The sequence below is a fragment of the Mixophyes fleayi genome, chromosome 6 (assembly GCF_038048845.1).
Source record: "Mixophyes fleayi isolate aMixFle1 chromosome 6, aMixFle1.hap1, whole genome shotgun sequence".
Taxonomy (NCBI): Eukaryota; Metazoa; Chordata; class Amphibia; order Anura; family Limnodynastidae; genus Mixophyes; species Mixophyes fleayi.
In genome coordinates this window covers 210,865,252-210,878,216 of record NC_134407.1, presented here as the reverse complement: position 1 = coordinate 210,878,216, position 12,965 = coordinate 210,865,252, and the positions used below count along the sequence as shown (strand labels likewise).

Sequence of the window (12,965 nt, the reverse complement as noted above, 5' to 3'; positions counted from 1 at the left end):
TAAATGTTTTTTGGTTTTTTTTTTTTGCTAGAAAAACATTTATTATGGTGTTCTTAATGTCTACTGTACAAAATAGACATTTTTATAGTTGCTCCTGATTACAACACATGTTTTAGCATGCATACTTGGCCGTCACAATTAGTATTCAGGACTTAGACTAGACCTCTACCTGGAGCAAGAGATACGTCTGAAAACTAGCGTACTTCTCTGTGCGCCTGAGTCTGACTGGGACGTGGCTGCACGGAAAACGCCCTTACTGTACATCGCCTACATGCATCCGCCCATTCCCCACCCATTACCCTCCCCGAAAATGTAGGCTGTAGTAAGTGTGGGTTGCGCTTGAAGATGACTTGAACGTCGTTCTGTTGCGTATCCTCCGGTGCTGAGTGTACGCAGACTGAGTTTGCAGACGATACGCACCAAATCAGCAGATACGTTCTTTAATGACTTAATGTGTGTAGTACAAGGATCTTGGAAATATTATAGGGACGCTTCTTTCATCTTTGGAATGGCTGCTTTGGACTCTAGCCTAAAATAACAAGATATGTATAGCAAAGAGCACACCATACAATTGATACATAAGATTTGAATGCCGAGCTAAAGATGAATACTTTCATTCCTTAGAATTGCTCGGTAGGTGGAGGGGCAGTGTTGTCGATAGAGATGTTCCACCAGTGTGTTACTCCCAGGTACCATAGTTTTATCTCCGTTATTCATATAGTTCCAGAGATGCAATGCATAAGACTTATTAAAGGTTGGCAAATTCTTCCACTCCTCAAAATACCTTCTCCAAGATTGATACGGGAGGGGATAAAAACGTTCATGATGAAAGTAGGAAATATTTGCACACATGACATCATCCGCAGATTTAAATTCTGCAATCCCACATAACCGTTTTACAACACGCGTGAAAACACCTGGGCCTTGGTGTCCCCAAACTTCTCCTCTATAATTCTGTACAAAGTTTTCCATGAATTCCCATGTAATGTTATGATGTGGGGAAAGCCCAAACACACTACTGCTGGTAGATTTGGAATGTTCAGCAGCTAAAAAATGATCTTTAGGAATGGGTCGTATTGAAATAACATCAGCATCCATGTAAATGCCCCCGTACTTCCACATCAGGGCAAACCTGCAGGCATCTGAGCTAACGTGGGTCCAGTAGCGTTCTTTTTTAGGGTCTACCTAGAAATGTAAAAAAAAAACCAATAAATTGTGGAAGAATAACAAGACTGACATACATGTCTACAAATTGAGAAAAAAATATCATCTCTCTATGTTAGAGATATAGATTTTGTATTTTGTTTAGAGGCACATTTGTACATGTATATCGGTAGCATAGATAATGAGAATTAATGCTCCGACCCGGGACAGGGTAGGTTATTTCTTAAATGTAAACAAACTCATTCCCCCATTTAAACCTTAGGGAAAACTGATCCTTCTGTGCAGTTAGGGGAGAATATCATATCATAGGCACATCATAGAAGCCCAGAAATGAGGTTTCCCAATTTGCAGCTGTCCTCTCTTCTCAGCTCCCACACTCACTCACTGCAGGAGGAAGCACTGGGTGACACACATGATCTGTACTTTCTCTTGAAATCCCTAACTAAGCATAATGGTGATTGGCACCTTAAGTGGAGAAATAAAACAAAGTACCTTGAATGCAATATCTGCTTATTCAGTGACTGCAGGAGGAAGTGCCAGTAACTGGGAAGTTTTATTTTCTTGTGCCTGAAAATGTGTGCATAGGGTGGTGGCGTAAAGGCATGTTATCCAACTGACTGCAATGCCACTGTTGAATTGTTAAACGGCAGTGCGTGTACTATGTATAGCGGTCGGCAAATGAGCTTTGTATAAGAACAGCCCGTTTTGCAGAGATGCCCAATTTTGGTGATAAAACCTTCAAGTTCCATTTCTGCTTTACCATTCTGCACATTATTTATAAATTTAAATTTAACAGATTTATAGTTTATGAATAAACTGAAACCGCATCAATCAAATAATTTTGCTATGTTGTGTGGTTTTGGTAGAACTGGGAATATTTTCTGCTGGAAAAAAACGTGCAACATTTTGCTCCAAAATGTAGGATGCGGAAAGAATTGTATATAAAAAATATAAAAGCATTCTAAACTCTATATAATATCATCCAACTGATGCAGTGGGGCAGGTTCCAGGCCAGGATTTCAGTTAAGTAAATGTTGTGTGAAATAACACTTGCAAGGCGTGAAACACCTGCCCTAGTGCCCTAGGACAGACCAAGAGAGATTTTCCATACTTCAGGGTATTGTGACAGTACCTTTTTGTACCAAGGCAACAGAGGTGTGCCTGTAAATAACTCCTCCATTCTCAGAGGGAAGAAGTAGATGTTATCCAAAGACGAGAGAGTTGGAAAATGTTTGAGAGCTCTGTTCTCATCCTCCTCTGTGATTATGTCACTCAGTCCTTTCATGAAGAAGACCACTGGTCTGTCAGGGTAGACACGAGCTGCTGACTCAATAGCACACAAGACCAAGGGTGGTAGTTCCATTCTGTCAGTGGTTTCCATTAATAAGATTCCATTTCCTTGGCTTAGCACAGAGATTGGACTTACAGTGTTAGTTGTTAGGTTTTCTGATCCACTGAATATTCTGTTGTTGATCTCTATAGGCAGTGAAATGTTCTCTGCGGTTAATGAATCTGAGACTAAGCCATTAGCCATGAAGAATTGCATGATGTATGTGGTTTTATGCTTAAGAGCAGTTCTGGCAAGGAAACCAGTGACTGCTATTATCAGCATGATGGTGAATATCTTCAGATTCTTCAACATTGTTGGGATTTCCAATTACTAAGCTGCAGGAACAAACAAAGATACATTATTGTAGCTTATGTAGAAAGGCAAAAAACACTTATTTTTTTTATTTAATTAGATTTGTTACCATTGATACCATATTTTTGGAGAATGTATGAATATTGTACCATATATAGGTGATGTTGAAGCCAACCTGATTGACACAATATTGACTCTTTATGGTTAATATTGTATCAATTAAGCAATACAATATTCTTATATTTTATGTGTCCAGTTCTTCAGAATTCAGCTGGAAGGGGTCAAAGGTTGACATGGTCTGAACAGATGTATTCTTAGTGCAGAAGAGCAAACTTATTTACCTATAGGCTTAAAGAACAACAAGAAAGATCAAGCTAAATAAAGTGAAGTGAGATTTACCATCCCAACAGTTATAACGATGCTGGTTTATGTGGTTTCTTTATCTCAAGGTAGCCAATGTTTAATAGAAACTTCTTTACTATATTAGTAAACTGTAAATAAAAGTATAGATCATCACATTGTGTAACAGATGCTGTTAAATGTATAAAAGCTTGTACTTGTATACACAAGGGGACACTTCTCTCTGCTTGAGAGGTTTCCACATCTGATGTGAATGCAATAAAGACTTCATACTTACTTCAGAAGACTATGAAAATACTTTTTGCTTTATCATTTGGGGGCTCGTCCGGGATTTCAATATGTACATTTCACCTGAACTCCTTTCCCTCTGGACCCACTGGAGGAAAAATCTACAGAAGGTAAGCTTTTACCTATTTTCTTTAGCGGGCTCAGAGGAAGAAAGAATCAGATGATTGTAGTGACAAAATATTGAGCTTGAAGTAAGTGATTAACTAAAATTATTGCTTATAACCTGGTTATTAGATATGCTGTGTAACTGTTGTAGTCTTTTATGTTGTTTTTGTTGCTGTTATTATACTGTTCTTGTTGATAGATGAGTTTAGTATATTTTAGTCCTCTAAGAATTAGTGAAAAGGACCTTGCGTTATTTGCATATGTGTTTATAAGTGGAAGTGACCAAGGCTGGGACTATATGTCTGGAATTTGAATAAACCCAAACCTCAGACTGAACATTGTACGTCACACCACTGAATGAAGGTCCCACAAACACACCCTAAAATGTGTGAGCATCCATATGAGTCCGCCAGGCGCTATTTCAGTGTCTTGAATGTGTAAAGTAGAATACCTGCAGTTTCGCTTTCAGATTGCATCGCTGGTGAAAGTGGTCAGATAATTGATAAGTTGAACGAACGGGATAAGATGTAGTCTAAAATAGTATGGAAGACTGTATGATTGCTTAGAATACTCATCAAAGTAAATCATAAAATAATCATACTGGGATTAGATATAGAGATTGAGTGACCTATGAGAAGTGTAAATTGTGAATTATCGCTAAGATTCTAAAGTCTGACGAGACCTATTCTCTAAATTTAGTCAGAAAACTGGGGATCTTATGAGCGCAATATTATATTAAGGTAGGGTATAATAATGGGACAGATCAAACTCTAGTATGTAGAAATATGCCTGCGGTATGCCTGCCTCGATGTTTTCACAAATATGGTCACAGTGGATACATCAGAGTAAATTGTTACTTATGATTGTAAATTCTACTGTCTGAAGAGAGCTATGCATAATTTTATAAGAAAACTGCGGTGTTCTCTTATACTCGCCATATTATATAAAGGTAGGATATAATTATGGGGCAGAACAACCATAGTGTGTAGATTCCCTGCGGGGTCACCTACCTTGATAATGTTTCATAAATATGGTCACAAAGGATGTAAGTATGTGTAAGCATGAAACTCTGTGATGTGCAAGACAAACAATACCCTTTCCTATAGAAGGGATATTTAATGTTTATGTCTTAAGTCAACTAGAAAAAATTACTAGACAAGACAGTATGTAGTAAAAAGTATGCTAGAAAACTATGTATTTTAGATGGGGCAAACTAACCATTTACTGATGCTCCCTTCCCCTATGCAAATGAGCAGCGCCCTAAAGCTATACCCAGTAATGTAAAATAAATTAAAGACAACAAGAAAAAATGTAATAATAAAAATTTGGATATATTGTAGAAATGCATATGCTAAGTGTTTTGAGAAGGAAAAATAATAATAAGCCACTGGAAATTCATTCTTGGTAAAGCATGAGGTCTAAAGGTTTAAACAAAAACTTGCAAGTATGTTTATATCAATTTATTTATTTATTTTGGGAGCACTTGTAATTTACGATTAATTAAATGGTCTCCATGGAGCAGTAAAATAAGCACTTTTAAATGGGAAATCTGATCAGTAAAAGTTTTGTAATATTTCATTTCATATTAATGTTATTGTATTCTATCGTATCTTGCTTGTATTTTTCATTGTGAAAATGTGTTGTATTGTCTTCCTAACCCACTGTAAGTTAAGTTTCTAAGTGATAAATCTTACAGCAGCTGTTCTGAATACCCACAGAAACAAAACAGTCACAGAGACAAGTTTTAGCGACAATGAGAAAGTTTTGCAGCTTCACCCACAGCCCCCCTTCCTCTGAAGGAGCAGAGAGTTTCATAGATAGTAAATTTCTGTGAGAAGTTTGTAAGGAAGTAGTACTATGCCATGATATTGCATTTTGTGTTCAGAAAGAGAGATAAAGATAGGAAAGTATTCTTTTAGAGATAAGTTTTTGAAAAAGTGTTCAGAAATGTAAAATAAATACAGCTCATCCAGCAGCACAGCACACAGAGAGATAAAAGGGAGGAGCACACTTAGGTCAGCAGTGACGTTACAGAGCAAACAACCCTGCATTTATCAGGTTGTAATATAGAAATATGAGCATGGAAAATTTATGTAGTTCGTTAAAGAAAATTAAAATTGCATGATGGCGCATTCCCAAAGTTTTCTGCTTGCTCAATTTTTTTTGTATTTTTTTTTTTTGTCCACGTTCCAATGATAATTTGTCAAATTTTAGAAGAAAAGGTGAAATTGGTAACTGGTATAATGATGTTTGTGGATGCTGACATACCTGTTTCCTTATTGACCACAAACTGTCTTGGCATATACCCCTAATGTTGATACAGTTTGTCGGTTTTTAGTTTGTTTTTTCCTGCCTCACTAATGTCAAGAGTCGCCTGGTGCGTGTCTTTTTAGACTCTGGGGGTACATAAGAGGTAACATACCTCCAATGTGCTTTTATTTCCTTTGTATGACAAATGTTGACATGATTATTATTGCTACTGATATTTTATATGATAATTGCATTGTGCGTCATCTAAACAAGACAATGTTGGCTAAAATTCAGTGATGATATTTCTATTCTGTACATACACATGCGATTATAATTAATGAGCTAAAAGATATTTTTTCATAGTCTGGATTAGAAAATGTTATATTAATGGAAGTTAATTTTTTAACATAGAATATGCTCTAGAATTGTAGGGAATCATGGGAAAAGGTAGAAATTCTCAAGTGACATGTACAACCAATTAATGGGTCCTTGTGAGAATGGTCAGATCTTTCTCTGATTCCACTGTGACAGTTTAGGACATATATCAAGTGTAGTGTTCTTGGTGTTTAAAATATGCTGACGTAAAAAAAAAAAAATGTTTCTTTTTAAATATAGATTTTTGAATACCCTATTTATAAAACAAGAAAAGGAACACTGGGTATCTAATAGATGTGCCAAAATTGATTTGAATTCAGGGTTGATCCGGTGAGATGGGCAGTGTGTCTAAAATCACTGCTCAAGTCATAAGCGGTTGCTGCTCATGATGTTTCTCACAGTGGTAAGGAAGGAATGATTAGTACAGTGAGCAAATATTGATTTGTTTTTGAGTTTCTCTGACATCCTTGGGGGACACCGGGACCTTGGGGTATAGAGTAGGGACAGGCGAACACTGGCACTTTAACTTTAGTTAAACAAAGCTCTGGCTCCACCCCCTCCATACCCCACCTCCTGCTAGAGGCCAGTCTAGTTTAAGTGCCTGGCGAAAAAAGGCTGTGTCTGGGCTGCTCAGCAGCCCTCTTCTGTTACTTTTATTATTTTATAGCAGTATGCAGCGTGCGGCAAGCGCTGTATGGAGGGGGGAATCGGAGGTGCTGTGAGAGGTGCCTCTGTTGTCAGCCTCTCTCTTCCAACGTTTTCATACCCTCCTAGGAGCCGGGCACAGTCGACGCAGGCTGTGTCCATCCTCCTGATCTGACTGTCAGATAGACTGCAGACACTGCATGAGGAGGGGTGGTAGAAGGTAAGTGAACCCTCTTCCAGCACAATGCTGAGGGAGAGGGCTAGAAATTCGCAGTTTGTCCCTGAGCAGGCTGCTTCTTACTAGGAGCAGTCATTCTATGAAAAACAAAACAAAAGAGATTCTATTTTTAGCTCGAGACAGGGTTAGGCAAAGGTCACTAAGATAGTGAAGCCCTGCTAGGCACTGGATTGTTGAATGTTACCAATTCAGTGATGGGCCCTGGGGGAATCTATTCCTCTTCCTTCATGGCAGTCTCTCACTATTATGTGTGCAGACACCAGAATAAACAGCCATTTTATAGCTCCCCTTTTCTGTCCTTTGTCCTGATAGAAAGGTTTGGGGATTGTTATTTTCAAAAGTTTATTTTTACTCTGTGGGGCTTTTATTGGCTGTATTGCAGGCTCACTTTCTGTTTAGTTTTTGGGCTGCTTGTTATTTATATTGTGTTTTGCTACACTGTTTATTACACTGTTTTGTTTGTGTTTTGTCCCATCTGTTAACATGTCAGAAGGGGAAAAACAATGCGTGGCTAAGCTGGTGCTACATCAATGTTGAGTTTCACCTGGGCTGTCTGTCACATTAAGTTACCATCAGGTCAGTCAGGCGCGCAGGCTCTGTGCGCAGCCTGACGGCTTTCAAAGAGCGTACCGTGTAATACAGCAGCTGCTGCTTTACATACGGCAACACATGCCTGGGTTCGGTCTCTCTCCAATACAGTGGCTGAACTTGCTCAGTTGTTGCTGTCACAGGCTGTGGTCGCTCCATCTTCTGATTCTGCTTGCACTGTAGCAACTGACATGGGTTCTAGTTCGCTAAGTCAAGGTTTGACTGTTTCTCCCTGGCAGAGTCTGTACAGCCTGCTTGGGTACAGGGAATTGCATCCTCTGTACAGGGTTTGGTTTAGGTTTCTTCCTCTTAGAGAGGATGTTACAATCTGCGGCACCGTCTTCCTCACGTAAGCGTAGGAGGATGGCGCCACAACTTCAGGAAAACAAGCCAGATTTTGACCGTAGTTCCCAGAATGAAGGTAATTTAGCAGTGAATTCTGACATGGATGCTCCTTCGGTTGTGGAGGAGATTCATTCGGTTCGCTAGAGTGTGGAGGAATTAATACAAGCTGTGTGTCATGTACTTCACTTTCCTAAGTAAGAGGTTCCTCATGTTGCACAGGCTCCTCTTTTTGCACGGAGAAGGAAAAAAAAAAAAAAAATATTCTTTCTTTGGCTTCTTCCCTGTTGGAAGACTTGTCGTCAGAGCCTTGGACTTCCCCAAATAGCAAGTTCCAAGTATTTCGGTGACTGCAGTTGGTTTATCCTTTTCCTACTGAAGTTTTTGCTAAATGGTAGACGCTTCCTCGTGTGGATGCTGCAGTTATAAGGTTAGCCAAGTTAACTACTATTCCTTTTCCTAACATAGCCACTCTTAAGGATGGTACAGACCATTAGGTTAAGGCCGTCCTTAAATTCATTTTCGTGGCAGCATGTGCCTCTTTCAGGCCTGCTTTGGCATCTGTGTGGGTTAACAGCAGTAGAACGCTGGTCAAAACACCGTTTTCAGGGTTTGTTGGCAGGCAGGCCTTCCTCTGAACTGCTTCCATTAGTGGAGAGAATTCAGAGGGCGATAGATTATTTATGAGAGGCAGCTACATACGCGGGACTGATTGGTGCACGTATTTCTGCCTCTGCAGTTTCAGCTCGTCGTATTCTCTGCCTTAAGTCCTGGAAGACTGATGTGGAGTCTGAAAAGGTTCTTGAGACCATACCGTTTTCTGGGGGTCTTTTGTTTGGACCTCAGCTTGACTCCATTATCAGTCAAGCTACAGGTGGAAATGGCATTTTTCTCCCAGTTAATTCTACCAAAGATTATCAAATTCCAGTCATTTCAGTCTTCAGGAAGGTTTCGGGGTTAATATTCCTCAGGCCAATCTTCTACAGGCCAGTCATCCGCCCCTAGAGGTGGTTTGCAGCGGGGACATCAGGCCTGGTCTGGGCGACGTCCAGCTGCAAAGCCTGCAGACAAACAGTCTGCATGACGAGTTTTTTGCTCCTCCACTGTCGATGGTGGTAGGAGCCCGTCTTCTGCGGTTCAGGGATCGGTGGTGTCAGTCCACTACCGATGTCTGGATTCGGGGAGTGGTGAACCAGGGTTACAAGATCGATCTGCTCGGTCTTCCTCCCAGACGGTTCTTCGCCACAGGGCTTCCATCTTGTCCGAGGAAACGATTGGCTTTCACAGAAGCGATTCAATCCCTTCTTTCGTCCGGAGTGATTATTCCAGTTCCTCATTCTCAAGGAGGTTTGGGGTTTTTATTCCAATCTTTTTCTTGTGACAAAACCAGACGGCTCCTTCAGACCGATTCTCAATCTAAAGTATTTGAATACACAGGTCAGAGTGCCCAGCTTCAAGATGGAGTCTTTACGCTCGGTCATTCTCGGCATGGAACAGGGAGAATTTATGGTGGCTCTAGACATCAAGGATGCATATCTCCATGTGCCTATTTGGAAGGGTCATCAGTCCCTGTTGAGGTTTGCAGTTCGGTAAGAGCACTTCCGATTTCAGGCTCTCCAGTTCGGTCTTGCCACAGCTCCACGTATCTTCACCAAGATCATGGCGGTTATGGCTGCTCTGCTAAGTGCCAAGGAAATTACAATCATCCCTTACCTGGACGATCTACTTTTAAAGGCAGATTCTTCAGAGAAGCTTCTGTTGCATATTCAGGTAGTAATCTGGACCCTGGAGTCGCACGGTTGGATTATCAACTTCAAAAAATCCAAGTTGATCCCATCCCAGCGGATGGTGTTTCTGAGTCTCTTATTCGATACCCGTCTGAGACGGGTGTTCTTTACTCAGGACAAGATCCTAGCCTTGCAGAGGATGGTGAAATCCTTGTTGGTGGCAAGAAGACCTTCCATTCATTTTGCAATAAGACTTCTGGGCAAGATGGTATCGTCATTCGAAGCGATCCATTTTGCTCAGTTCCATGCACAACATTTTCAATTGGAACTCCTGTCGCAATGGAACAAATCCCATCGGAATCTGGCGAGTCAGGTTTTTCGCCTGTCTCCGCAGACACGTCAGTCACTGATCTGGTGGTTACACAGGCAGAATCTCACCAGGGGACGCTTGTTCTCAATTTGGAATTGGATTCTGATAACAACAGATGCCAGTCTTCGGGGTTGGGGGGCTGTCTGTCTTCAGGCTCGGTTTCAGGGGCTTAGAACTGCACGCAGTGTATCATGCTCTAAGAAGTGCACAACATTTGCTGCAGGGAAAACCAGTAAAGATTCAGTCGGACAATGTCACAGCAGTGGCATATCTCAACCATCAGGGCAGCACCAGGAGTCCCTTGGCCATAAGGGAGACGCACAGGATATTTCTGTGGGCCGAAGCTCACGTTTTGACACTCGTGGCCATCTTCATTCCCGAAATAGAAAATTGGGAAGCAGACTTCCTAAGCAGGCAGACTCTGCATCCAGGAGAATGGTCTGTCCATCCGGAGGTGTTTCAACAGTTAGTGGTTAAATGGGGTCAACCGGATGTCGACATGATGGCATCTCGGTTGAATCACAAGGTTTCCTGCTACTGTTCCCGTGTAAGAGATCCCAGGGCGGTCGCGGTAGACGCTATGTCCGTCCCTTGGAGGTACCATTTAGTGTACCTTTTTCCTCTGATAGCCATGCTTCCACTAGTACTGAAAAAGGTGAAGAGAGAGGGTGTTCCAGTGCTTATATTGGCGCCGGATTGGCCACGCAGGGCCTGGTACACCGACGTACTCTTCATGGCAGGAGGTCGGTCGTGGCGGTTTCCAATACGACCAGACCTGCTAACCCAGGGTCCCTTTTGTCATCAAAGTTTGCAACTTCTGGCTTTAATGGCGTGGCTGTTAAGGCCAGGATCCTAAGAGCTAAGGGTTTTTCGGATCGGGTGGTGCAGACCGTGCTCCGTGCTCGAAAACCGGCTTCGGACAAAATATATCATTGTGTCTGGAGGACATATATTGGTTGGTGCGAAAAGAAGAGATATCCTACGTCTTCTTTTCGTCTGGCCAGGTTACTGAGGTTCTTGCAGGATGGCTTGGATGCAGGTTTGCGTCTTAGTTCTCTTAAGGGTCAGGTGTCAGCTCTTTCGATCTTCTTTTAAAGAAAACTTGCTGTCATACCTGATGTGCAAACTTTCATTCAAGGTGTTCTCCATGTTCAACCTCTTTATTCCTCCGGGTCCGCCATGGGATTTGAATTTGGTGTTGAGGGCTTTACAGCATCCACCGTTTGAGCCCTTGAATACGGTGGAGTTCAAATATATAACGTTGAAAACGTTTTTTCTTTTGGCCATTTCTACGGCACGCAGTGTTTCAGAGCTTGCTGCTTTGTCTTGCAAGCCTCCTCTGCTAGTTTTTCATGATGATAGGGCAGTTCTTCGAACCAAGCCCTCTTTCCTTCCTAAAGTTGTATCTAAGTTTCATTTGAATCAGGACATTGTTATTCCGGCTCTATCTGATTCCTCGTCTTCTGATAACGATGATTCTATTCGTTATCTTGATGTTGTTCGTGCCTTGCGAATTTATGTTAAAAGATCTCAGAAATTACGCAAAACTGAGGAACTTTTCATTCTTTATGATGCTCACAAAAGAGGCTGGCCAGCTTCTAAAGTGACCATTGCTAGGTGGATTACAGCTGTTATCTGTCAGGCTTACAATGGGGCTGGGGAGCCTGTCCCAGATAATCTACGGGCACATTCTACAAGATCTGTAAGTGCTTCCTGGGCGGCCCGCCATGGGGCTTTCAGTGAATAATTGTGTAAAGCGGCCGCGTGGTCTTCTGTACACACTTTCACAAAGTTTTACAGATTTAATGTGTTTGCCTCTAGGGATGCAAGTTTTGGGCGAAAGGTGCTTCGGGCCATTTCTTCTGAGCGTTCCCTCCCGTGAGACAGCTTTGGGATGTCCCCAAGGTCCCGATGTCCCCCAAGGATGTCAGAGAAAATGGGATTTTTATACTTATGTAAAATCCGTTTCTCTTAATCCATTGGGGGACACCGGGCGCCCACCCTTAACGCTCTGGTTTCTCCTTCTGTTTGACATGTTGTCTGGTTGTTAAGACAATGATGTGTTGTTAAGTTTATTCTTTTTTTCTTTGGTTTCTCTCTATCTCCCTTTCTGTGGGCTTAGTTAAACATAGACTGGCCTCTAGCAGGAGGTGGGGTATAGAGGGGGTGGAGCCAGAGCTTTGTTTAACTAAAGTTAAAGTGCCAGTGTTCGCCTGTCCCTACTCTATACCCCAAGGTCCAGGTGTCCCCCAATGGATTAAGAGAAACGGATTTTACATAAGTATAAAAATTCAATTTTTTTCTTCCATTGATCAAAACTTTGTCAGTTCATGCCACACATGCTTGTAAAACAACCCAGGAAAACCTACGGCAGTGTCAGCATTTGGTAATCTAAAAAGAACTCAAAGGCCCTTCAATTAATTGCAGGGTGACTTAATTCAGCTTCCTAAAGTAAGACATTGTGAATATATACTAGTATGCCTTGATTTATGGATGCTTTAGAGCATGGCCATGTGCAAAGGCCACTGTGTAGGCAACTGCAGAGAACCGATTAGCTGAATTTGTTTGCAGACATGGACTCCCTTTGGTACTTTCCTCTGATAGGAGGACACATTTTGCTACTCAGATCACACAAATTATGTGTCAATCTTTAGGTATAAATTAACAACTTCATACTCCTACCATCCACAAAGCAGTGGTAAGGTCGAGAGATACAATGATACTATAAAAAGCATGCTTGCGAAGGTCCAGAAGAAGCAGTCTTGCTTTGGCCTGATGCTATACCTGTGGTGCTTTTCTCTATCAGAACAACACCTAGAGGTGCAACTAAGTTATCACCCTGTAAAATTCTGTTTGGAAGAACAGGTAACA

General features: G+C 41.5%; 2 protein-coding genes across 2 annotated transcripts in view; one reads left to right on the top strand and one right to left on the bottom strand.

The window, feature by feature from the left end:
• LOC142160027 (uncharacterized) overlaps positions 1 to 12,965 on the top strand; it is a 334,423-nt gene that overhangs the window by 135,129 nt on the left and 186,329 nt on the right. The window lies entirely within an intron of this gene.
• On the bottom strand, positions 598 to 2,806 carry LOC142095452 (alpha-1,4-N-acetylglucosaminyltransferase-like). Its single transcript, XM_075178397.1, has 2 exons — positions 2,297 to 2,806; positions 598 to 1,185 (listed from the first exon to the last, which is right to left on the bottom strand). Exons 1-2 carry the CDS (start codon positions 2,804 to 2,806, stop codon positions 598 to 600), a joined length of 1,098 nt encoding a protein of 365 aa, XP_075034498.1.